The sequence below is a fragment of the Poromitra crassiceps genome (assembly GCF_964638095.1).
Source record: "Poromitra crassiceps genome assembly, chromosome: 11".
In the NCBI taxonomy this organism is placed as follows: domain Eukaryota; kingdom Metazoa; phylum Chordata; class Actinopteri; order Beryciformes; family Melamphaidae; genus Poromitra; species Poromitra crassiceps.
The window spans coordinates 25,452,086-25,475,015 of record NC_139643.1 but is presented as its reverse complement, the minus strand read 5'-3'; the positions used below and the strand labels follow the sequence as shown (position 1 = coordinate 25,475,015).

At 43.9% G+C, this 22,930-nt stretch overlaps 1 protein-coding gene across 1 annotated transcript in view; it reads left to right on the top strand.

Annotated features, from left to right (window-relative positions):
- Nucleotides 1-22,930, top strand: part of akap9 (A kinase (PRKA) anchor protein 9) — a gene marked incomplete at its 5' end in the record, with an annotated part of 86,985 nt that overhangs the window by 11,401 nt on the left and 52,654 nt on the right. The window contains 14 exons of the mRNA XM_083646458.1: nucleotides 3,436-3,480; nucleotides 4,154-4,213; nucleotides 5,081-5,230; nucleotides 5,861-6,016; nucleotides 6,457-6,654; nucleotides 6,766-9,690; nucleotides 11,094-11,174; nucleotides 13,173-13,344; nucleotides 13,686-13,756; nucleotides 14,472-14,601; nucleotides 14,853-14,950; nucleotides 15,052-15,157; nucleotides 16,409-16,631; nucleotides 22,379-22,439. Coding sequence (XP_083502584.1) covers nucleotides 3,436-3,480; nucleotides 4,154-4,213; nucleotides 5,081-5,230; nucleotides 5,861-6,016; nucleotides 6,457-6,654; nucleotides 6,766-9,690; nucleotides 11,094-11,174; nucleotides 13,173-13,344; nucleotides 13,686-13,756; nucleotides 14,472-14,601; nucleotides 14,853-14,950; nucleotides 15,052-15,157; nucleotides 16,409-16,631; nucleotides 22,379-22,439 — 4,476 coding nt within the window. The remainder of the gene's footprint in view (nucleotides 1-3,435; nucleotides 3,481-4,153; nucleotides 4,214-5,080; nucleotides 5,231-5,860; nucleotides 6,017-6,456; nucleotides 6,655-6,765; nucleotides 9,691-11,093; nucleotides 11,175-13,172; nucleotides 13,345-13,685; nucleotides 13,757-14,471; nucleotides 14,602-14,852; nucleotides 14,951-15,051; nucleotides 15,158-16,408; nucleotides 16,632-22,378; nucleotides 22,440-22,930) is intronic.

Below are 22,930 nucleotides of genomic sequence, written 5' to 3'. Positions count from 1 at the left end.
GATGATGTTTTAAGATGAATTAAAAAGTTGACAGTGTTAGCTAGCTGAAACGACATCATCTGACTACAGTAGAAGTCGCTACCATTCAAATCATTGTGATTGAAAATATTTTGCTGCTGATGATCTGTGGAAACAGAGAGACCACAGAGACTCTAGTCAGTGAAAGCCATTATAGTATTGAAAACATGTTAAGACTGAGGGACCGGTACACATTTTGTCTCTCACATTCAAGCCCTCTCTCAATAATACTTTTCTTTTGTCCCCACTGCCCTGCCACGCTTCCCCTGAACTTACTCACCGTTCTTTTGCTGTGGTACAGTACATGCCTACCGAATTACTGGTTTCCATGGAAACAGACAATTGCCTTTAAACAGGTTGAGCTGCCCGGGGTCTGTGTGTGACCGATTCCTGAAGCCTTCCAACACTCGTCAATGGACCTGAAGGTTGATTGAATAGATGGTTGTTTTTTTTCATACATGGTTACTGGTTAGTCTTTATACTTGGAGTGGGGGGGGGGGCACAATTTCAAAAGGCTTTGGGGCAGATCTTTCTGTACCGCTGCTGCCTGGACTGGAGCTGCTATGCATCACGAATTAAACTTTTGAATTTTAAGAGACAGACGGCATCTGTTTTGGTAAATAATTCATGTAGATGAATAATTTAACCACTTGAAGTTCAGTGGGTTTTCCCTCAAACTTTTTCGTACACACTTTTCCCACAACAATGTATGTTGTTAAAAAAGACTAATTAAAACACGATTTCAGACGGACAAGCCCGTCTTTATTGTCACACAATTACAATCAACACATGCACGGAGGGCCACAACACACACATGCTGACGGTGGCCGGTGAAATTTGTCCTCTGCATTTAACCCATCCTGGCTTTGTCCTTTCCTCCGGGGGGCAGGCCAGGAGCAGTGGTCGCTTTTCTCGTACAGCGCCCGGGGACCAACTTCGGATGTTGTCGTCACTGGTCGGATGACGATGACGATCTGATCTTCTGCATGTTTTTAATGGGGGGGGGGGGTTATATACGGAGGAGCCCCCCTGGGGGAGCACGGGGAGAACATGCAAACTCCACACAGACAGAAAGGCCCTTACTACGAGATACCCCACCTGGGCAGTAGGCACTGAAGATATGGGGGGAACACAACCACAGCGCCCACAGTGTCCCAGGCGAGAATCGAACTCAGGACCTTCTGACTGCGAGGCGACAGCTCTACCACTGAGCCACCGTGCCGCGTAATTGATTCTCCTCAGAGAGGTTTGTAGCGATGCAGCTTTCCCTGAGCAGGAAGAGGTTGTTGTGGAAACACGACTGCTTCCAGGTTGTCCTCTCTGAAGTCTCTCACTGGCATTGAAAGAACAATAGATTATGTTTGCGATTGTGAACACACATCTGTTGTGTTGTAGCCTGGTAAACCAGCCGCTCACGTGAACTCACTCACATTTCATTTCGTTCTACCAGACCGCCTGGCCTCAAGCCCTGGGAGGGTGTTTGCAGAAACTGCAAAGCGTACTAGCCAATCAGCGACCCGCCGCCTCGTAGTTGACATCATAACCGGCCAATCATGAAACGCCGCTGGGGAAAGAGTAATGGCGTCCTCCGCGCCTGTCCGCCTCGAGGAGTAACGTCAACGTTCGTCGAGTTTAAACAGCCATAAAGTGCAGTTATTGCATAAATAGACTCGATAACAACAATTCAGCGAGTACAGGAGTGTGCAACAGCGGAGTTTCTCGGCGGAAAGAGAGAGGTTTTCGCCGTTCTCCCGAGTCGATTTGGGTTTGACTGGATCTAACGCTGATTGGCTGAAGGAGTTGTCTGTCGAGGAAATTACACCCGCCCAACTTCCGCCCACTGCAAAGACTGGGTGAAAGCTTGAAGCCAGACGGTCTGGTAGAACAAAATGAAATGTGAGTTCACGTCACGTGACCGGCTGGTTTACCAGGCTAGCTGTGTTATGGCTCACTGACATTTCTCACACATCAAGCTGGACACAGTTGTGAGTCGAAGTGACATCAGACAGACTGACTGACGTAACTTGAGGCGGTGAATAAAAATGCTCACCTATTAGGTTCATTTCACATATTATTCTTTGGCTGACTTTGCAGATAATCTCACTCGCACACACCGCTATTAACAGTTTAAAGGGATAGTTCACATATTTTAAAGTCTAGCCCTATTTGCTACTTTACCAATGAGGATGTTGATTAGTTCTTTCTCAGCACAACCCATGCTGCTCCTCATAGTAGCTCTGGAACGTTGGGCAAAAACGAATGCCAGGTCATTGGGGTCATGCTCCTGTATGTACGAGCTGACTGAAGCTCACTGAAATGTATTTGGTGTGACTGTGGAGGACATTTCAGTGAGCTTCATGTCAGCTCGTACATACAGGGTCGTGACCCCAATGACCTTGCATTCTTTTTTGCCCAATGTTCCAGAGCTACTGTGAGGAACAGCATGGATTGTGCTGAGAAAGAAGTCTACCAATCATCATCAGTTAATAGCAAATAGGGCAAAAAAATGTGCGAGAAAGCAGCCGTGTGGCAGAAGTAATGTAGGTTAGGTCCACAGTTGAATGCAGAAGCCCTTTTTAATGTAGGTCAGTGGAGCACAGATTGTTTCACATTGTGATAATTGAACAGTAGATAATATGTGTGTATTTATGTCGCGGGATTAACCAGGCCACTAACTGAATGTCAATCCCAGAGACATGCTTTGCTCACATGGTGCATTTTGAAATCAAGTGCGTTTGCGGTTGCACATATCAAACTGTCGTAAGGCTTTACATGAGTGGATTTCAGGGAGTAATTGTTCAGTTTTAGCCATTGTTACGTTGCTGTTATCCCCCTTTCAGTTGTACTTATCCTGTTTTTTTTATCTGTGTTGTTAAACACACAGTTAGTGACGGACAAGCCTGTCTTTTATTGTCACACAGTCACACACCAACACATGCATGCGGCCACAAACACACTCATGCTGACGGTGGCCGGTGAAATTTGTCCTCTGCATTTGACCCATCCTGGCATGTCCTTTCCTCCGGGGGGCAGGCCAGGAGCAGTGGTCGCTTTTTCTTTCCAGCGGACCAACTTCGGATGTTGTCGTCACTGGTCGGATGACGATCTTCTGCATGTATTTAGTGGGGGGTTATGTACGGAGGAACCCCCTGGGGAGCACGGGGAGAACATGCAAACGCCACACAGAAAGGCCCTTTCGACGAGATAACCCACCTGGGCAGTAGGCACTGAAGATAAGGGGGGGAACACAACTCCAGCGCCCACAGCGTCCCAGGCGAGAATCGAACTCAGGACCTTCTAGCTGTGAGGCGACAGCGCTACCGACTGCGCCACCGTGCCCCTTGAACTTGTGATGCAATTCACTGAGGCTCATATTTTCCATGCAAGATTGATGAAATGACTCTTTTTCTATTGCAGCCAGAGAGTGAGGTGTCTACTACTGCTGAAGACTATTCCTCAGAGGTGAGAAGAGCTTTCTCAAACTATGTATCTCATAACTTGACATGAATCTCCTCTCCTTTAAAGCTAATGTATCTCTGCCTTAATGTGGTTTGTTATAATAATGCCCAATTTTTGTTTGTGTGACACACCAAAGCGTCTCTGCGTAGAGCTGCTGAGGGTGTGTGCACCTCCCTCAAACTCCAGCTGTGCATTGGACCTACACAAACAATGATTGGATGAATGTGAATAGGGATTTACCATCACATTGTTGGTGACTCACTTCCTGTTTTGGAGAATCATATCAATTATGGAACCGGCGTTTGTTGCGCTCTCAGAGCCAATCAAAGCAAAGCAAAGCAAAAACAATGGCTCTGTATCAAACAGGCTTTTTATTGGATGCCGGCTACACGGTGTCTAGTCAAAACAGTAGAATCTGCACTTCAAGTGAGTGAGCACATTTTAAAATCAAACTAAATCTCCTCACATTAGTACGAGAATAATTCCAATTAAATTGAAGCCCATACTTCAGTCCTAGCAAAATCGACAGTTTGAAATAATCTAGCAAAGAAATAAGTCTTTTAATGATCTCTTTCATAATTAGATACACAGATATACTCTGACAAATGTTTTTTTTACCCCCCCCATTACATTCCCCAAATGTTGACCCTTCACTGACAGTAATGTGAATTAACAGGTAAACGGGTGCCACGAGCTGACAGAGAACCTAATGAAGTCTTCCATGGATTTTATCTGGGTACAGTAATGTGATGAAGCGGTTCTTTGCTTTTGGTTCTGCTAGCAAACCCACTGACCGCTGCACTTTGCTCTCTTTTGGGCTTTTCATAGACGCTGTAGTCCTGTGTAACCCACTAACCAAGACTCTTTTATGCTGTACTTACTTTCTCTCGGGAATTCAACCGTGTGCCTAGTACATAATTGGATATCATTTGAAAAGTGGACTGTGGGAAAGCAAAAAAAAAAGAAACCGGCTGGTTGTCTTTTAAATTGCCATTTTTAAAGCCCAGATGCATGGCGCAGTAGTTTAGGACTGCACAGGGCTCTGTGGCATTTCAGAGGTGTAAATTACTGTCAAAGCTGCAGGAGAAAGGAGTGAGGGTGGGTGAGTGAGAGAAAAGAAGAGAGAGCGCACAGTGAAGTGTCTGGAGGAGAGAGAGGACGGGTGTTACACAATGAGCTGCTCTCTTTGGCTTTAGTAAGGTAGTGTTCCAACAGAAAGGATAGAAACCAGGACAGGTGCTGATGAATACAGATGGAATAGGTAGAAAGAACGAGTGTCTCTGAAGTGACATTTCGACTAAGCATTAGATTCTAGAATGCAATGCTAAGGAAGAGTGCATTAACCATGCCACCACTAATCTACTGTATAGTGTATATGGCTAAATATTGTTAACTAACTGATGCAGACTTTTTTTTTTCAACTACAAATTGATCTTATTTTCTAACCCAATCCTACAAATCTGGCTCCTGTAACTAACTGCTGTAACTCTTGGATGGTGGCTAAATGCTAAGCTCGCTCTTGAAACCTAATCTCTTGTCTGCCTTACCATGTGCTTGGTAAAAATACTGTGCTAACTGCTAACTTGCTGCGTCTCCTTCTCAGGAGGAGGTGGAGCCCCTGCAGCAGGTGACAAAAGGAGGCACGCTGCAGGGTATGGAGGATGCACTGGCTGCCAAGACGCAGGCAGTGGAGGAGCTCAGCCGGGAGCTCCAGGAAATCAGGAGCGCCTTTGGCACAGAAGGAGTGCAACAGGTAACTGTTGTTGTATGTGTGTTGGATTTTTTTTAAATGTATCTCCCTACTGTATATTAATTGCTAATAATGCATTAAGAAGAAACCTAGTGTGGACATTGCGTAAACTCTTCTGATTACCACCCTTTTAAAATGGGTAAATTATTAAAAAGAAAGAAAAAAGTTGATTAGAGTCTGAGTTTGAATTGGGTTCTTTTCTATGTATTGTAGTTGTCATTTCTTGTGGTATGAGTTTGTTTTCTGTCGTGAGTTTGTTTCCTGTAGTTTTAAACTTTCTCCTTATGGATGTTTTATTTGACTTTTTGAATGCGTCTCCAATGTTGTTTGCTTTGAAAACATTGGCCAAAAGATGTAATGCTACCTGTGTTCCAGCAGTGTCGTCCGTTTCAAATGATGTCATCCTGCAAATAGGCTTGCAACTCTACAGTCAACAAGACTGAGTTGAGTAAAGGTGGAATCCAGTCTATGCTTGTTTATAAAAGCTGGGTTCAGGCTATATGGCCAACAATGCTTTCCTTCTCTTGCTGTTTTGAGATCATTACTCATTCCCTTTCTCCCTTCTCTGTACTATCTCAATAGGATTGTTTTTGCTGAATATGTGTTCATTTGACTTACATGCTGGTTTTATAGCTGCAGGACTTTGAGGCTGCTCTGAAGCAGCGAGATGGCATCATCACCCAGCTGACTGCTAATCTTCAGCAGGCTCGTGAAGAGAAAGATGAAATCATGAGAGAGTTCTTGGAGCTGACAGAACAAAGCCAGAAACTGCATATTCAGTTCCAGCAGGTAGGAGTTCTTAAGTTTTCTCCAGTCTAGAGGCTAGTGAGTCTTGTTCTATCCTCTTTTATAGACGGTTTTCACCAGAGCGCAACCCCACAGCACTTCCTTTTTCTCAGCATTCGGCAAACTGCAGAAATATTCACTCGACATCGTTACTTTTGTTTTTTCGCTGCTCAGCTGTATAGACGGTTTTCACGGAATGGTCAGTCCTGCACTTGAATGTTTTTTTTGCTTTTATGTCCATAGCAAACACTGCAACAGGAAGTGAGCGGGGTTCAATTTAGAATGTTTTTGTTGTCACGTTAAAACCGTCTATACTACTACTGCAGCTGTCCACATACAAAATCAGCAATTAGTCTGAGTGGGAGAACGCCTACATTATAAAACAGGACATGTTTTTTTCTTCATTCTTCTGGAACTTGACTGCCTGCTGGTTTGATTGACAGCTGCAGGCGGGCGAGACGCTGAGAAATACAAGCCACAGCAGTACAGCGGCTGATCTTCTGCAGACCAGGCAGCAGCTGGTTCAGTACCAGCAGGAGCTGGAGGAAATGAGCAGCCAGGTCAGAAGGTACCAGGAGGAGAGCAACGAGCAACTGCTGCAGATCACCCAGCTGCAGCACAAGCTCAGTGAGATGGAGATGGTGAGAGGTTTCCTCGTGTGTGTATGCTAGATTATATCTTGTGTCTTTTTAGGCATCTGAATTTGAGTGTTAATATATATGTGTATTTCTAAAATATGCTTTTCTTTATAGTCAGGGAGAAGATCAGAGGAATCATTTACACAAAGGATGAATGAAAAAGACCTGCTGATTTCCGAGCAAGAAAGAGTTATGTTAGGTCACGAGCAGTCGCTCACGGAATTAAAAGACAAGCTTGCACTTGCGGGCACAACGGCAGAGGAGGCATTTGCACAAACACTAGAAGAGAAAAATCTGATGATTTCGGAGCAAACAGAACATGAGCGGTCATTGATCCTCCTTAGGGAAGAACTTGCCCAGGTAGGGAGGATTGAACTAGAAACTGTTACAGACATGTCGGATGAGAAAGATCTTATCATCACAGAGAAAGAGAGAGTCATTTCAGAACGCGAATGCTCTCTTACCCAACTTGAGGACAAGCTGGAGTCCTCTGAAAAATGCCTGCAAGACCTCCACCAGCAAATGGCTTCAAAGGAACTGGCGCTCGAAAGATGCCTGGATGAGCTGGAAAGCACAAAAAATGAGCTTGAAAGCTCCAAAGGAGAATTGGAGAGTTGTAGTTTGGAATTGGAGAAAGGACAAATAGAGTTAGAAAGCTGGAAGGGTGAACTCACAACCTCCAGGCAGAAGGAGCGAATGTCATCAAATGAAATCATGCAGCTCATGGGCACAGTAGAAGACCTGCAAAAACGCTGTCACCAGGGCAGCCTATCTGAGAGTGACAACCTCCAAAGAATGGAAGAGGATTCTCTCCGGAAGCTTGACCATCTCAGGGCAGAGCTGGATGAGATGTATGGCCAGCAAATTGTCCAGATGAAGCAGGAGCTTAATTTCCAACATGCTGCAGAAGTGGACCGAATGACTGAGAAACATGGTGCTGAACTTGAGCTTCTGAAAGCCCAACAGCTATCTCAGAGTTCCACTGTTAGCACTGCTGTGGTGGAAGAACTCAATGCTAAAATTAGGGAGCTTCAAGAGACACTGGAAGAGTCCCACGCAATGCACATTAAAACCCGAGATGAGCTGAGCCATGTTGCCCAGGAGAAGCTCAACCTGCAGGCCAAGGTTGAGGACCTTCTCCAAGATCTCCGTTCTGCTAAAGATAAATTGGAGCAGGCCTCCCACAGTCTAATCTCTCAGGAAAGCCAACAAGATGAACTGCAACACCTTCAGGATACTATTGACAACCTGAAGAGCCAGCTGGCTGCTGCCGAGGAAGCTGCACAAGAGACAGAGGCCAAACACGAGTCCGAAACGACCAATTACAAGATCAAGTTGGAGATGCTCGAGCGGGAGAAGGATGCTGTCCTTGACCGCATGGCTCAATCACAGGAAGCAGAGCTGGACAGACTGAGGACACAGCTTCTCTTTAGCCATGAGGAAGAGCTCACCCTTCTCAGGCAAGACCTGCAGAGGGAGAGCTTCCTCAACACAGAGAACCTCCTCAATGAAGCCTCTATTAAACAAGACAGAGGTTTGGAAGAGCTGCGCGTTAGTTATGAACAAGAACTGTCTTTGGTACAGAGAGAGAAGAATAGTTTTGCCACAGAGCGGGATGAGCTTTTACACCAAATACTTGCACTGAAAGAGGATCTGAAGGTAGCTTTGCACACCTCCAAAGCAGACGAGCTGGTCCAGCAGCTCCTGGAGCTTCAGGTAGAAGTTCAGGAACTGAGAAAGGGAGGAGATGAACGAGCTAGAATGGAGAATGAAATTCAGGCGTTACTGATGAAGTCAGAGGTGCTAGAAAAGCAGACAAAAGAGAAAGAAGAGCGTTGGGAGAACAAATGGGAGGAGCAGGAAATGGAAAAGGCGATGTTAATTGAATCCAATAATACTTTAAAAGGAGAGTTAGAGTCAAATACTAAGAAAATGGAGTCTCTTACAGCAGAGAACAATCAAATACAGCAACAGGTAGTTGAACTGGGTGGGAAAATGGAAAAGCAGAGCACTACGTTTTCTTTTGCTGAAAAGAATTTTGATGTGAACTATCAGGAGCTTAAGGAGGAATACATGTGCCTCATTGAGGCAAAGACACAGTTAGAAGAGAGGACACTCAAGGAAACACTTGAATCTGAGGCGAAAATTGCCAGCCTCCAGTCGCAGATTCGGGAGCTGGAGGAGAGCAGCAAAGATATCAAAATGGAGGACACAGACGGACACACGCACACAGAGACACACGCAGAAGATAAAACACTGATAGAAAAAGATACTACTGAATTAATGGAGAGGCTGAATGTTATTTTGAGTGAAAAAGAAAGCTTAGCTGGAAGGCTTTCTGAAGTTACAGAGCAACTGACATTTGCACAGAGCAAACTGGAACAACTGGAAGGAGGGCTGATGGAAGCGAGAGAAGAAAACAAGGTGGTCATCACCCAAAATGAAAACTTAGGGAAAGAACTGGAAAGCGAGCGAGAGATGAGGAGAGAGCAGCGTGCCCAGAGCAAAGAAAAGCTGCAGCAAGGAGAGCAGACCGTGGAGACGGTTCCTTCAGTTTGCTCTTTTGAGGATCACCACCAGCAGATTGAATCTCTGCGAGGGGAGGTAGAGGCTCTCCAGTCCCTCTTACGGGCAGCTGAAGCTGAGAGAGACAGCATCCGGCATACCCTGGAGGTCCAGAGGCTTTCGCAGGCTCCATGTCCAGCAGCGGTCCAGTCTTCTTCAGGGGAGGGACCCGTTGAAGGACGAGCCTCCCCGCACAAACCCCCTGCCTCAGGGTCAAGCAGGCGCAAGAGACGGCAGAGGTCCAGGCAAGAGCGCAAACCGGACGCTATTCAGACAGACAGCAGGGAGGAAAGACAAATGGAGGAGGAAGAGGAGCCGCTGGTGGAAGAAGAGAAAGCTACAAGTGTCGCCGGACAGGAGGTGCAGGCTCAGATGGAGAGCCGGGCTGTGTCGCAGTCGCAGCAGAGGGCCGGTAAGGAGGACTCCACCGACGGGTACCAAGGAGACGGAGGGAAAGACGACATCAACAAACGGGTAGGCACTCACTCACATGCATCTACTGTGCTGCTGCAGCACTCTGAGCTGAAATGCCCCCACTGCCTTGTTCTCTGTCTGATGACTGATTCAATTACATTTTTGATTGCGCTATTAAAAAAAGGCTTTTCAAGAACCCAACAGTGCTGAGGAGGTGTGTATGTATGTGAAAAGAGAATGTCGTTAGATGCTTCAGATGTATCCAATTTAGAAAGCAATGCTGTGATGTGTAATATCGTTATCAGCCCATGAGAAATGTGTCTTCTATGGATTGCATTAAACCTGGCTAAGGCTTTACCAGTGAATATGACTGAGGCAATTTATCGCTGAAATGTTTTCTCTCTAGTGACTGATTAGTGGTCTTGATTGCAAATTCTCTGAGTGTCTGCAGGCTTCCTCTCAAAGGTAGCACTGAGCAGCAGCATCGTTAAGACTGTCGGGGTCATAAGATATCCCTGTCGATGTGCAGCTCCGTTGCACCATTAAAGGGGCACAACTTCATATCCCTATATAATATTTAGAATCTGCTTTCATTTAATGCCACTCATCCTCAAAGTGAATACAATGTTGCTTTTGAAAAGGAGTGGAAAAACATCATTTTTTTTTTTTTTTTTTTTTTATAGCTGTGAAGAATTATTTATCAAGTAGAAATGTGTACATTGTAGTTTCTCTCCATCCTGCAGGGTGTGAGGGGTTTGAGGTGAGAAGCCATGTTACCCCAGTCACCCTGTGTACTGTACCTCCCATCTCTGTGTGTCGGGCAGAGCACAAGATACTGTACAGTGTCTGTCTGCCATTTCACACCAGTGCTTCACGTTGTTTTTGCACCTCCTGGCTTGGAACACTAGACATCATCAGCCGGTATCACATTTAGTGTGACTAGTACTGTATCTTGTGGTAAAACTTGCTATTTGTGCTAAATTATTGGAAAATCACTTCGGCAAGTGCTTGGCATGGGGAAAAACTCATTTTATTAAACCCAGAAAATGTTATGTTCTATGTAAATCTTGGTGTATTTGTAAACGCAACAGCAGAACATGCTTTTTAATGAGGTGATGTATAGTCAACTTATATGCTGGCCGGCCCCTTATAAAGTTGAAATATGCTGGCAAACGACCCTTTATAAAGCTGATACAGTGGCTTAATAAATAACACTACAAAGAGAAATTCTCCGTGGTGGTGTTGAAAATAGAATTGTAATATGTTAGATTGGTTGTTAATTATAGTTGTTGTTATAAATTATGATAGTGCATTGTGCACTTGTTATGCAGTCGCTGTCTGCTCCCTCTCAGGAGGTGATCCGTTCATTGTTGTACCTGTTGCTCTCTCCATCACATCTTAAGTGTCTACACGAGCACTGGCATTATATTTCATACAGTGTTTGTCTGCCGCTTGCTTACCAGGTGAGGAGGAAGGGGGCGGAGCCCCACGCGGAGGCTGTAGTGCGGCGGGGAGAAGAGGATGAGGGAGAGCCTACTGAGCATGTAAATAAATGTCCCTCAAGCTCACATCCTGCCCTGTGTCCTTCACAGTGACTACGTTTACATGCACACAATATTCCACTATTATTCAGAAAATGACAATATTCTGAATTTGATAAGGGTCATGTAAACGGCATATTCCAGTAGCATTTTCCGAATTTGGCCGTTTTCCGAATTTTGCATTTTCCGACATGTGGGTTATTCCAGTATTATTCGGGTTTTAGGTTTTCTTTGATCATATATACAGCCCATTCGGAATATGCATCTCAATCAGGGTTTTTACCGCAGTTCGCGATGCATGTTGCCTGTTTGTGGTCAACTGATGTGTGCTAGAAAGCGCTAGAAGAGGCGATATAATCATATCCATCATCGCTGGCATGCGAAAATAAAAACCCACATTTCTGATCGGGTGGAGATGAGAAACATAGATTTAAAAAGAGAGTGGTGATCACGGAAGTCCAAAATGTTTGTGAGCCTGCGAGGTAATAACGTAGGCTACTAGCCTACTTTTTATGAAAGACTTTGATGTGCAAATATCACAACGCCAAACTTTTCAGCAGCAAGCTCCTGAAATGGACCAAGTGATGCTGGTAAGAATAGCGCTGTGTTTATTCTCAACAGAAGAACTCTGCCTACCTGCATCTCCCCCCCCCCTCATGTGTCGGGGAGCGCGAGCTACCGCTGCATGTAAACGGGAATATTAGTGGATTATTCATTTAGTCGGAATATTGTCATTTTCCCGAATATGGGCAAAAACCGGAATATTGTGTGCATGTAAACGTAGTCAGTGTTGAGTCTCTAATGTTTCACTTTTCCTTCTTACATAGCAGTGGCACACAATAGAGTTGTCATCTATTCATCGGGCCCTCACCATCCTTTATCTGCGTGTTGTAAGCAGCAACATCTGAGTGGTGACAGGTTTGAATGGACTCTTCAGTGCGGATAGGGAAAATGTATCGTATAAAAAGCAGTTTTGGCTAATTACAATGTAGAGTGTCTGACATCAAAGGCAACAACATCACAATTTGTTCAGGCCTTGACACATTAATGCTAATGAATGTTGTGAGTAAAGAGGAAGAAGCTGCACTGCACCTTCTGTCCTCTGTGAGAGCAGGCCTCTCATCATGTTGTGCTAACAACACAGATGGCTCGTGCCGTCGCTCCGGCTTGGCAATAGGATTGGGGGAATAATGTTATCAAACCATTAATCTCCTCTGAGTAGACAAAATGGCTATGTCGTGTTACATAATATCATTTGCGATCTACATTGATCTACCGTAAATTCCGGACTATAAGCCGCACCTTTTTTCCCGTTTTTTGGCCTTTTTTGGCCCCTGCGGCTTATATAACGGTGCGGCTTATCTATGGATTTTTTCAAAAAAAAAAAAAAAAAATCTCTCTTTTTTAGCACTCTTTCTAACTATAAATCCACTTCTGTTTTAATTTCCTCTCTTGCCCTCTTTTCACCACACTGTATGACACTGTATGACACTGTGTGCACTGTAAAAAACAACACAGGTGGTGTTGTGTTATGTTGTTTTGTTGAAATGTTAATAAATGGGAGCTTCCTCAAACAGCCATCTCTTTCCCGACAATCCCCTCTGTGCATGAACCCTTACATATGGTAATTAAACATTAAAACACAATAAAAAAAATAAAAAAAAATACCATTAAAACACCCGCGGCTTATAGTCCGGTGCGGCTTATATATGTAAAAAATAGTCAACTTTGCAGGTGCGGCTTATACACCGGTGCGACTTATAGTCCGGAATTTACGGTACATCTTGTACTCGGAAGAATTTCTAGCATGTTGTTTGCTATTATGCCGTCTTGTGTGGAGCACATTTTAGGAATGTAGGTTAACAACACTGCTCAACTTAAAATCAACAAATTGTACACTTAGGAAGATGAACTAAAAAAGATCATAATAATGAAAAGGCATGTGCCCCTATGGTCCATTGCAGCCATGCTGATTGGTTGATCACTTCTTCCCGTGGTTAGGGGGAGTGCAGGCTGCGGCTGGAGGCTCAGCGCATCAGTCTCTCTCAGATCCATTCTGCCCAGCTCGAGCTGCTCCAAGAGCACACGGACGCCCACACACACTCCCTGCAGCTGGAAGGGCGGCGCTTGAAAGAGCACGGTGGCGGAGGTGAGGAAGTGCACGCTGGCGGAGGTGAGGGAAGTGTGTGGTTGGCTGGGTTAGCCTTTGTGTGTGCATCTGTATTTGTCGCAAGGCAGCGCTTCCCCCTGAATTTGCTTCTGATCCATCGTTCATAAGGTTTTCTGCACTACCTGCTATTCTGCAAAGAAGAAAAAAAATAGGATTCTGGTTGCCTAATGTATTCAACATCATCTTTATGCTTTTGTGCTTCTAGTGGGCTATATTTAATGTTGAAGCTGTGAAGCTGTATTTATACTCAGCGGTGTTTACTATACGTTTATACTAAGTAATGAATTAATGAATGAATGAATGAATTAATTAATTGTGTGCAATCTTCTACCTATTTTTCCCAGATGAGCCCAAAATCTTCAAATACCACCATGTGGTACAAGCTGTGTCCGAAGAATGCAACGAGCTAATACTGGTAATTATTACAGCCTAATCATCATTATCGTTGTAATGTCTATAGCTGTGTAGGTGTCATTGAATTTTGTTAATGTGCATTACCAAGATTACACAATATTTAAAGACCCCCTGAAGTCATGTTTCAGGATAAAATTCTCTACTTTGAATAATAATTTGTGTCTGATGGTTTTTCCAACAAAAAGCCTAAATTATCTTGTTTAAATCCTTAAAATGACTTCCCCTACTTCTGCCTCATTAAAAAATCCAAAGAAACCAATCAGGGGGATCTCGAACCTAACTAGCCAATCACAGCATACAACACGGGCTTTCAACACATTCTCACTCCCAACTTGTGACAAAAGTAACGACAAGAAGGGTTCATGAGCGATCTGCAGTATATGACAAGTTGGGTGTGAGGATGTGTTGAACTGCTGAATACTCGACAGGGATTGGCTCCAGGATTCGTGATGTCACAAATCATGCTTGTTGAAAACCACCTTTTCAGTGAGCTCAGAGAAACTTTCCACTTTCAGCAGACGATTGTGAAAACAGTCTTCTAGTGTCAAACTCTGCACAGACATCATTCTGCACAGTGAAGCTCAGACATCCAAACTGAAGGAACAAGAAGAAAAACTGATTTTTGACTTTAGGGGGTCCTAAATAATGGATATTGGCAGTGTGATTTGTTTTTCATCCAACTTTTATGTGCAACTATGTTTCTGCTCCTGCTTCAGTCTTTTAGAAATATTTTTGGTGAAGAGCTCTTGGAGTGTGTCTATCAGGCTGATGTCGAGGGCCGGCTGGCCCCTTCGGTGGAAAGACAAGAAGCCAGTGATTCCACCTCTGTCATCCTCGAGGCCAGAGGTGAATACAACATGTGTTTTCACTAGGAATATAATTATCATATAAAACACATATAGATATTATAACCCAAGTGACTCCAGGGATACATGTAGGACTGAGTCAGCGTGTGAAATTCACTTTGCACCGACAAAGTGCATCTAACACAGCTAACACCTCATCTACAAAAATCCAGATAAAATGGCTCCATGGGGACCACGACGAACATGTCATCTAAGATAGAAAAAAAAACCTGTTGCTTTCTCCCATTGTAGAGCTATACAGAGATCTTCACCAGGTGAAGGGGAGGATTGAGCAGGAACATGACCGGCTGTTGCAGCTCCAGGCTCTTCTGAGGGCTGATGGGAGCAAGGTGAGGTTTCACAGATCTGGAGAGTTGGTTTCTTTGGGGGGAACAGAGAGTATTGTAACTCCAGTTGAAATGAGTCCTAACAAGATTTGTTGGTCTCCTAGATGACGGCAATGCAGACGGCGTACGATGACCTGAAGAGCAGCAGCGAGAAGGAGATTTCTAACCTACGTATGCAGCCTGTCAGCATAAGCCCCTCCTCATGCAAAGGTAAATCTGCACTCTGATTCCCCAGTCAGGAAAGGTAAAAGCAAATAAATCACGTGCTCATGTCAAGTTATTCAGGTCAAAATACAGAGGTGTGGAAACCGATTGAACATATTTATTTGGTAGGCTTAATTTAATACTCTATACCAGTATGCAGCAGTGCCACGTTTCATAGATTTCTGCGGCTGCTCCACAGAATTTTGGTTAACCCTGACAGAGTCAGTTTATTTACCATTTGCAGTCGAAACTACATTGGAATTGGGGTGCAAGAGCTTAAAACATAGACACATATATGACAAATCATGACAACATAAAAGAGCATATAAAACGTTTAAAAAGTAAGTAAGGTAAAATAAGAGAATAAAACAATAAAATGAGACGTACATCTGTGGATAAAGGCCCGAGTCATCCAGCTCACTTTTAAAGTGCAGGAATAAAGTGCACAAACAGACATAAAGTGCACAGTAGTAAAGTGCTTAAGCAAGGATCAGTATTGCATGGTTAAAAACCAGTATAAGACATCTTATACAAAAGAAAGCAACAGAAAAAAGGTCTAGGTGTCTAGGTGGTCTAGACAAATCAGAGATCTAACGTTTAGATTTGTGATCGTTCAAACTACGCACAGCACTCGGGTAAAAGCTTCTCGCAAAGCGAGTGGTGGAGCACTTAATAGAGCGGTAGCGTCTACCCAGAGGGAGTAATTCAAAAAGACTGGCGGCCAGGAATGGCACACACAAATGGCACACACATGCACTCTTTGTGTGTGTGCGTGTGCGTGTGTGTGTGTGTGTGTATGCGCGCGCGCACGGCACAGTGTGTCTCAGCACCTGCAGGCCACTTCAAAGAGAGAAATAAAATGCTAAGGCCCCCCAGCCACTACTCCTCTAGTGTTTACCAACCAGGCATACGATGCAGCTGTACATTTATTTCTGTGGAGAGACTGCAGAGCACATTTTGCACACCGCACATACAGTATGCTTTAAAATGCACTTTAGATCTGTTAACTGCAACCATCTGCAAACTTGTAAATCTTTCGAAGAAGATGCTATGTTTTTATTTGTTGTATTATCCTCATTACATTATTTTATTTGTATTACCTTCACTACTCTGTATTTGCTCAATTCTTACTATATTATGCTATTCCCATGTTCCTCACAGGCAACGTTAATGTTTCATCTAACTGAAGGTAATCCTCAATGTTATCCCAATAAACTAGCATAATGAAGTTCACATTTTCACCTCTGTTTTGGCTAGATGCGGACGAGCCGGCTGCCTCCCCTTCCGGGGATCTGCAAAGGCTAAAGGCCGAAGCCCAGGAGAAGCAGGTCCAGCTGGAGGAAAGTCACAGACAAGACATGGAGCATCTGAGAGCCTACTACCAGCAGCAGGCTGCGGAGACTGAGGAGCGCTATGCTACTGAGCTCTGCCTGCTGGAGCAACGTCTGCAGGAGGTCACAGGCACTCAGAGCCACTTCAGGTGATGATGAACCTGGAAAAAACACATCATGACAAGTTGTTCAACCTTTATTGTTTTTTTATGAGGTCTTTAATCTTTTCAGAAAGAGATGTTTTCCATTAAAACCATGTCAAACACATTCTCTTATGTACTAATCATGTGTACATATAGATTTATATTTCATCACAGACCTGGGCAAATGCATGTGTAAACCCTCCTTACCTAATGCAGCTAATGATGTCAGTTGGGCAGTGGGCTAACAGTAGCCCACTTGTAGCCTTAACTTGCTCTCCCTGTCTGCAGCATAACATTTTTACATAACATCTCGCAGACTGACATGTTGTGTGAAGAGATTGTTCACCAACATGTACACAAAGTTGTGTTAATTCAAATCAAAAGGCACAATGATCCCGGCAAGTTACAGCCAGTATGCTGAGAAGTTCCGTTTAACTACAGTCAGATGCTTCTTTGTTGTTTTCTGGTTTCCTCTCTCCTGAAATTGGCATAGAAAGGAACCGTTGCTTTGTTAGACTATCTTCAATTAAATTATTGCATTTCTCGTCACCATTGCTTTCTTTATGCCTGAGCAATGCTTAGATTTCATTGCTACTTACAATTAAGATGTTTCAAATGTGAAATTGTATTAAAAATGTAATGTAATGTCATTACATCAAGTAGCTTGGATTTGCTCACAGAACTGAATCCATTTGATTTCTTTTTACTACCTGCATTTTTAGTAGTTGTACTTTGCTCGTTCACAGTACAGTACATGTGTTGGAATAAAAGACCCTTTTCACAGCAACCGTGTTGCTGAGGTGGTAAAGTAGGAAGTAACCAATACCGTTACTGAGGGCTCCATTCCATTGTAGGTGTTCCAGTGCCAGGGCCCTCATTAATGTTATTGGTTACACCTGCTTCACTTCCTGCGGTACCACCTCAAAAACGGCCACTGCATAACCCAGTTCAAATGAATTGGACCTTTTGAAAACTATTTGATGCTAAATGGACAGCACAGCTTGTGTAGCAGGTGGAAGCTAGATGATACCGGTCCACTGACAACAGAGCCTTGGCTAATGAAATATTTACTCGGTGGTTAAAAGCATTATTCGACTCCTGTTGCTAGCCTGCTAACCTATAAAAGTAGGGTTTCAACCCTTCCAGATGGCCTCCTGGAGGAAGTGAAGCGTTAAATAGGACAGAAGATGAATGCTATCTCTTATTCATGAAGCACACAGTCCGTTGGATTGAATGAGGTTTCTAATGAACTGCAGTGCTGCACTGAAGTAGCAAAGGAATTGGGCGGTTTTAAGTCTCAATTCAATGCATGAGTAGTAGTACATGGTTGTCTCCACAAGCATTCAACTGTATTATTCATGTGTCACTTTGTATCCTAGCTTAACATAAGATACACAGAAATATTCAACATACACGTAGGAGTTTATTATTGTGCTTGCAGATAGGCAAGCACAATCATAGAATCTCTCATACTTATTATTGTGCTTGCAGATAGGCAAGCACAATCTTAGAATCTCTCATACTTCTTTATTATTTCTTTCTTTATTCTGTTTTCTTCTGGTCAAAAGTTTGGTTCGCCATTTCTCCTACAGTTTTCACACTACACAGACATGAGAGACATCAAAACGTGCGGCTCATTGAGGAATCGTGTGCATTTGGATTGCTAAGGGTTTCGTTCGCCGGTTTTCGCGATATTCGCGTTAACGTACGATTTTTTTTCCCATTCACTTGAATGGGGTTTCCGAAATCTTTGGCATTAAATTAGCTCTAGCTCAGACACCGTATGATCTGCTATTACCAAACTTTGTAGGTAGGTTTACAGAGTCACCTTTTACTCTGTGCGGGAAAATTTTAGTATTTGACCAGATGGTGGCGCTATAACAGCCGTCCTTACGTTTTGGTCCATAACTTTTGAACCGTAAGGGCTACATTCAAAATTCTTTTTTCCCTGGATTCCTTGGGTCATTCCGCATCTGCTGATATAGGCCCCGCCCATTTCCGTCTAACTAGATTTTCCGCCATTTTGACTTTTGTCGAAAAGCGTTTTTTCGCTATTTCTCCTTCAAATTTCGCCCGATCTTCACCAAACCACATCACAGAGCGTGTGTGGACTGTCCCGCACAAAACTTATTTTGCGTTTTTTTGAAATTCTGCACCGTTGCGATATAATCGACCTCCAAAGTTATGTGGGTGGGGCCTATTTCACAAAGATCGTCCGATGCTAACCAAACTTGGTACAGGTGTGGACGGATGTACTCTAAGCCTATAGGACAAATATTGTGTCATTTCGCCTCTAGGGGGCGCTATAACAGCCATCCTTACGTGTTGGTCCATAACTTTTGAACCGTAAGGGCTACATTCAAAATTCTGTTTTCCCTGGATTACTTGGGTCATTCCGCATCTGCTGATATAGGCCCCGCCCATTTCCGTCTAACTAGATTTTCCGCCATTTTGAATTTTGTCAAAAGCGTTTTTTCGCTATTTCTCCTTCAAATTTTGCCCGATCTTCACCAAACCACATCACAGAGCGTGTGTGGACTGTCCCGCACAAAACTTATTTTGCGTATTTTTGAAACTCCGCACCGTTGCGATATAATCGACTTCCAAAGTTCTGTGGGTGGGGCCTATTTCACAAAGATCGTCCGATGCGAACCAAACTTGGTCCAGGTGTGGAAGGATGTACTCTGAGCCTATAGGAGAAATATTTTGTCATTTCGCCTCTAGGGGGCGCTATAGCAGCATTCAGAACCTGTCCCTTCTAAATTGTTTTATTTTGAAGGGCGGCAGGAAGTGCTGATTCATTGGAATTATGGCCAGCCTTCCTTCTTGTATGACACTTGACACTTCTGAGCTGATTTCAGAAAAGAAAGTGTCATTTGGCCTGTAGGGGGCGGGGTGGGTGGGGCCTACTTCACAAAAACCGCCATAACTCTGGACCACATTGTCCGATCCGAACCAAACTTGGTCCAGGTATGCACATATGTACTCTGAGCTGATAAAAATAAAATTGTGTCATTTCGCCTATAGGGGGGCGCTATAGCAGCATTCAGTAGCTGTATCTCACAAACTGTAAGAGCGACTGTTCCCAAATTGGGTACATAGGTTCATAGAGTACTCTTCTAATCTGGCCTGAAAAATTATACCAATTGACCTCACGGTGGCGCTATAGCTGCCCTCTTTACGTTTTGGTTTGTAAGTTTGGAACCATAGCTTCTACGATCAAAATTCTTTCTGCCCTGGTTTCCTTGGCTCCTCCCGCTTGTACTCACAAAGGCCCGCCCATTTCCCACCCACAACTACTTAGTACACCCTAGCAACGATCTACGAATGCCCTATACCGATGAGCCGAAAACACCATAGCATCCAGTTAATACACCCTTGCAACGGCCTAAACACGTCCTAGCTACACATTGCCGATTGGGGCTGTATTGATAGTGGATGGGAGGGCGGGGTCTAAGGCAGGGGCGGTGCAAGGGGGGCGGAGCATCACGGGGGAGCAAGCACAATCAAATTTGCTTCAGCAAATTTAGCCCGTTCTAGTTATTATTTTTCTTCTATCCAAAAGTTTGCTTCGCCATTTCTCCTACAGTTTTCACACTACACAGACATGGGAGACATCAAAACGTGCGGCTCATTGAGGAATCGTGTGCATTTGGATTGCTAAGGGTTTCGTTCGCCGGTTTTCGCGATATTGGCGTTAACGTACGATTTTTTTCCCCATTCACTTGAATGGGGTTTCGAAATCGTTGGCATTAAATTAGCTCTAGCTCAGACACCGTATGACCTGCCATTACCAAACTTTGTAGGTAGGTTTACAGAGTCACCTTTTACGCTGTGCGGGAAAATTACACTATTTGACCAGATGGTGGCGCTATAACAGCCATCCTTACGTTTTGGTCCATAACTTTTGAACCGTAAGGGCTACATTCAAAATTATTTTTTCCCTGGATTCCTTGGGCCATTCCGCATCTGCTGATATAGGCCCCGCCCATTTCCGTCTAACTAGATTTCCCGCCATTTTGAATTTTGTCGAAAAGCGTTTTTTCGCTATTTCTCCTTCAAATTTTGCCCGATCTTCACCAAACCACATCACAGAGCGTGTGTGGACTGTCCTGCACAAAACTTATTTTGCGTTTTTTTTTAATTCTGCACCGTTGCGATATAATTGACCTCCAAAGTTCTGTGGGTGGGGCCTATTTCACAAAGATCGTCCGATGCTAACCAAACTTGGTACAGGTGTGGACGGATGTACTCTGAGCCTATAGGACAAATATTGTGTCATTTTGCCTCTAGGGGGCGCTATAACAGCCATCCTTACGTGTTGGTCCATAACTTTTGAACCATAAGGGCTACATTCAAAATTCTTGTTTCTCTGGATTCCTTGGGTCATTCCGCATCTGCTGATATAGGCCCCGCCCATTTCCGTCTAACTAGATTTTCCGCCATTTTGAATTTTGTCGAAAAGCGTTTTTTCGCTATTTCTCCTTCCAATTTTGCCCGATTTTCACCAAACCACATCACACAGCGTGTGTGGACTGTCCCGCACAAAACTTATTTTGCGTTTATTTGAAATTCCGCACCGTTGCGATATAATCGACCTCCAAAGTTCTGTGGGTGGGGCCTATTTCACAAAGATCGTCCGATGCGAACCAAACTTGGTACAGGTGTGGACGGATGTACTCTGAGCCTATAGGACAAATATTGTGTCATTTCGCCTCTAGGGGGCGCTATAGCAGCATTCAGTACCTGTAACACCATAGCATCCAGTTAATACACCCTTGCAACGGCCTAAACACGTACTAGCTACACATTGCCGATTGGGGCTGTATTGATGCTGGATGGGAGGGCGGGGTCTAAGGCAGGGGCGGTGCAAGGGGGGCGGAGCGTCACGCGGGAGCAAGCACAATCAAATTTGCTTCAGCAAATTTAGCCCGTTCTAGTTGACTTTATTCTTCTTATTCTATACAGAAGCAATATGGAGACCAATCGCATTGCTGACACTTTATTTGTACATAATCAAATGATGATGTTGTTTTTTTAACATAAACTCACAAAACGTAAAAACCCCCTTTCCCACATGAAGACATAAAAAGAACAAAAGAATTAAAACAGAACAGATGACCACTACCTCACACAATTCCCATCATCACCTTATTATAGAAAAAAGTAGAAAGATCATTTGACTCTATTGCAGCATATTGAGACTCAAAATAATCTAAAAAGGGTTGCCAGACTTTGAAAAACTTGTATTACTTTATTTGTACATAGAATAACTTATTTCTTATACTCTGCTCAAACCAAACCTCATCATCAGTGTGGATGGATTTCACTGAGATGCTGCTGCCCTCTACTGACCTCGTAATTACAGTGCTTATCCACCATGTCTCTCAGTACCAACCAAGTTCTTACCTTGGATTCTCTTTTGTCTAATCTTGGCCATGTTCAAGACAGAACACCGTTATATTATATGAACAATCAAATCCCCCTTTTAAATGATTCCCAGGCATAAAAACATCTTATCAAATCGCATACATGTTTTGAATATTTCAGTGAACCTAACAGTTTTATTAATTCATTCAATGGTGCCATTTTGCAGGGCAGTGTCTTTGCTATCTCATTTTTTCATCTAGTATTCTGTATTCTCTGTATATCTGTGCTGTAGCGTAATTCATAGAAGAGATCATGTGATAAAAACAAAATCTTTAACCTATGTGGTTATAGAAGGAATTTTGACTTCCTGTTTTGTCTTTCAGCCTGTCCAGTGTTGCAGAGTCCAGCTCCGAGAGGGTGGAAGAGCACAGCGAGGAGCTCAAGGTCTGGCTGCTATATACGTTCTGCCCTTTGTCTAAATCTGCCCTGTCACACTCATCACATCACCACGTCCCACCACACGCTGAAATGTGTGACACTGTGACAGTGAGGGGGGAGGGAGAGAGGGGGGCGCTAGCTAGCAGCCTTTAGGCTAAAACCTGCCCTAACTTGCTCCAGAAACCACAGTTTGAAATGACTCTATATCTGAAGGAGCATGTTATAAGTGTAAGACGTTACGTAACAGACCAGTGTGTCGTGTTACCGGCGAACCGAACGTGCCTGCTCTAGACTCGGCGGCGGTATGAAGGGAGGATTCTGTCTTGCGTGAGTGAACCGCGCTCCATTTAAGTGGCCTCTCGATCACCGCCACTCCAGCTTCTGTCCTGTCGTAGTTTTGTCATTCTCTCTCTCTCTCTCTCTCTCTTACTCTCTCTCTCCCTCTCCATCTCTCTCTCTCTCTCTTTAACTCTCTCTTACTCTCTCTCTCTCTTTAA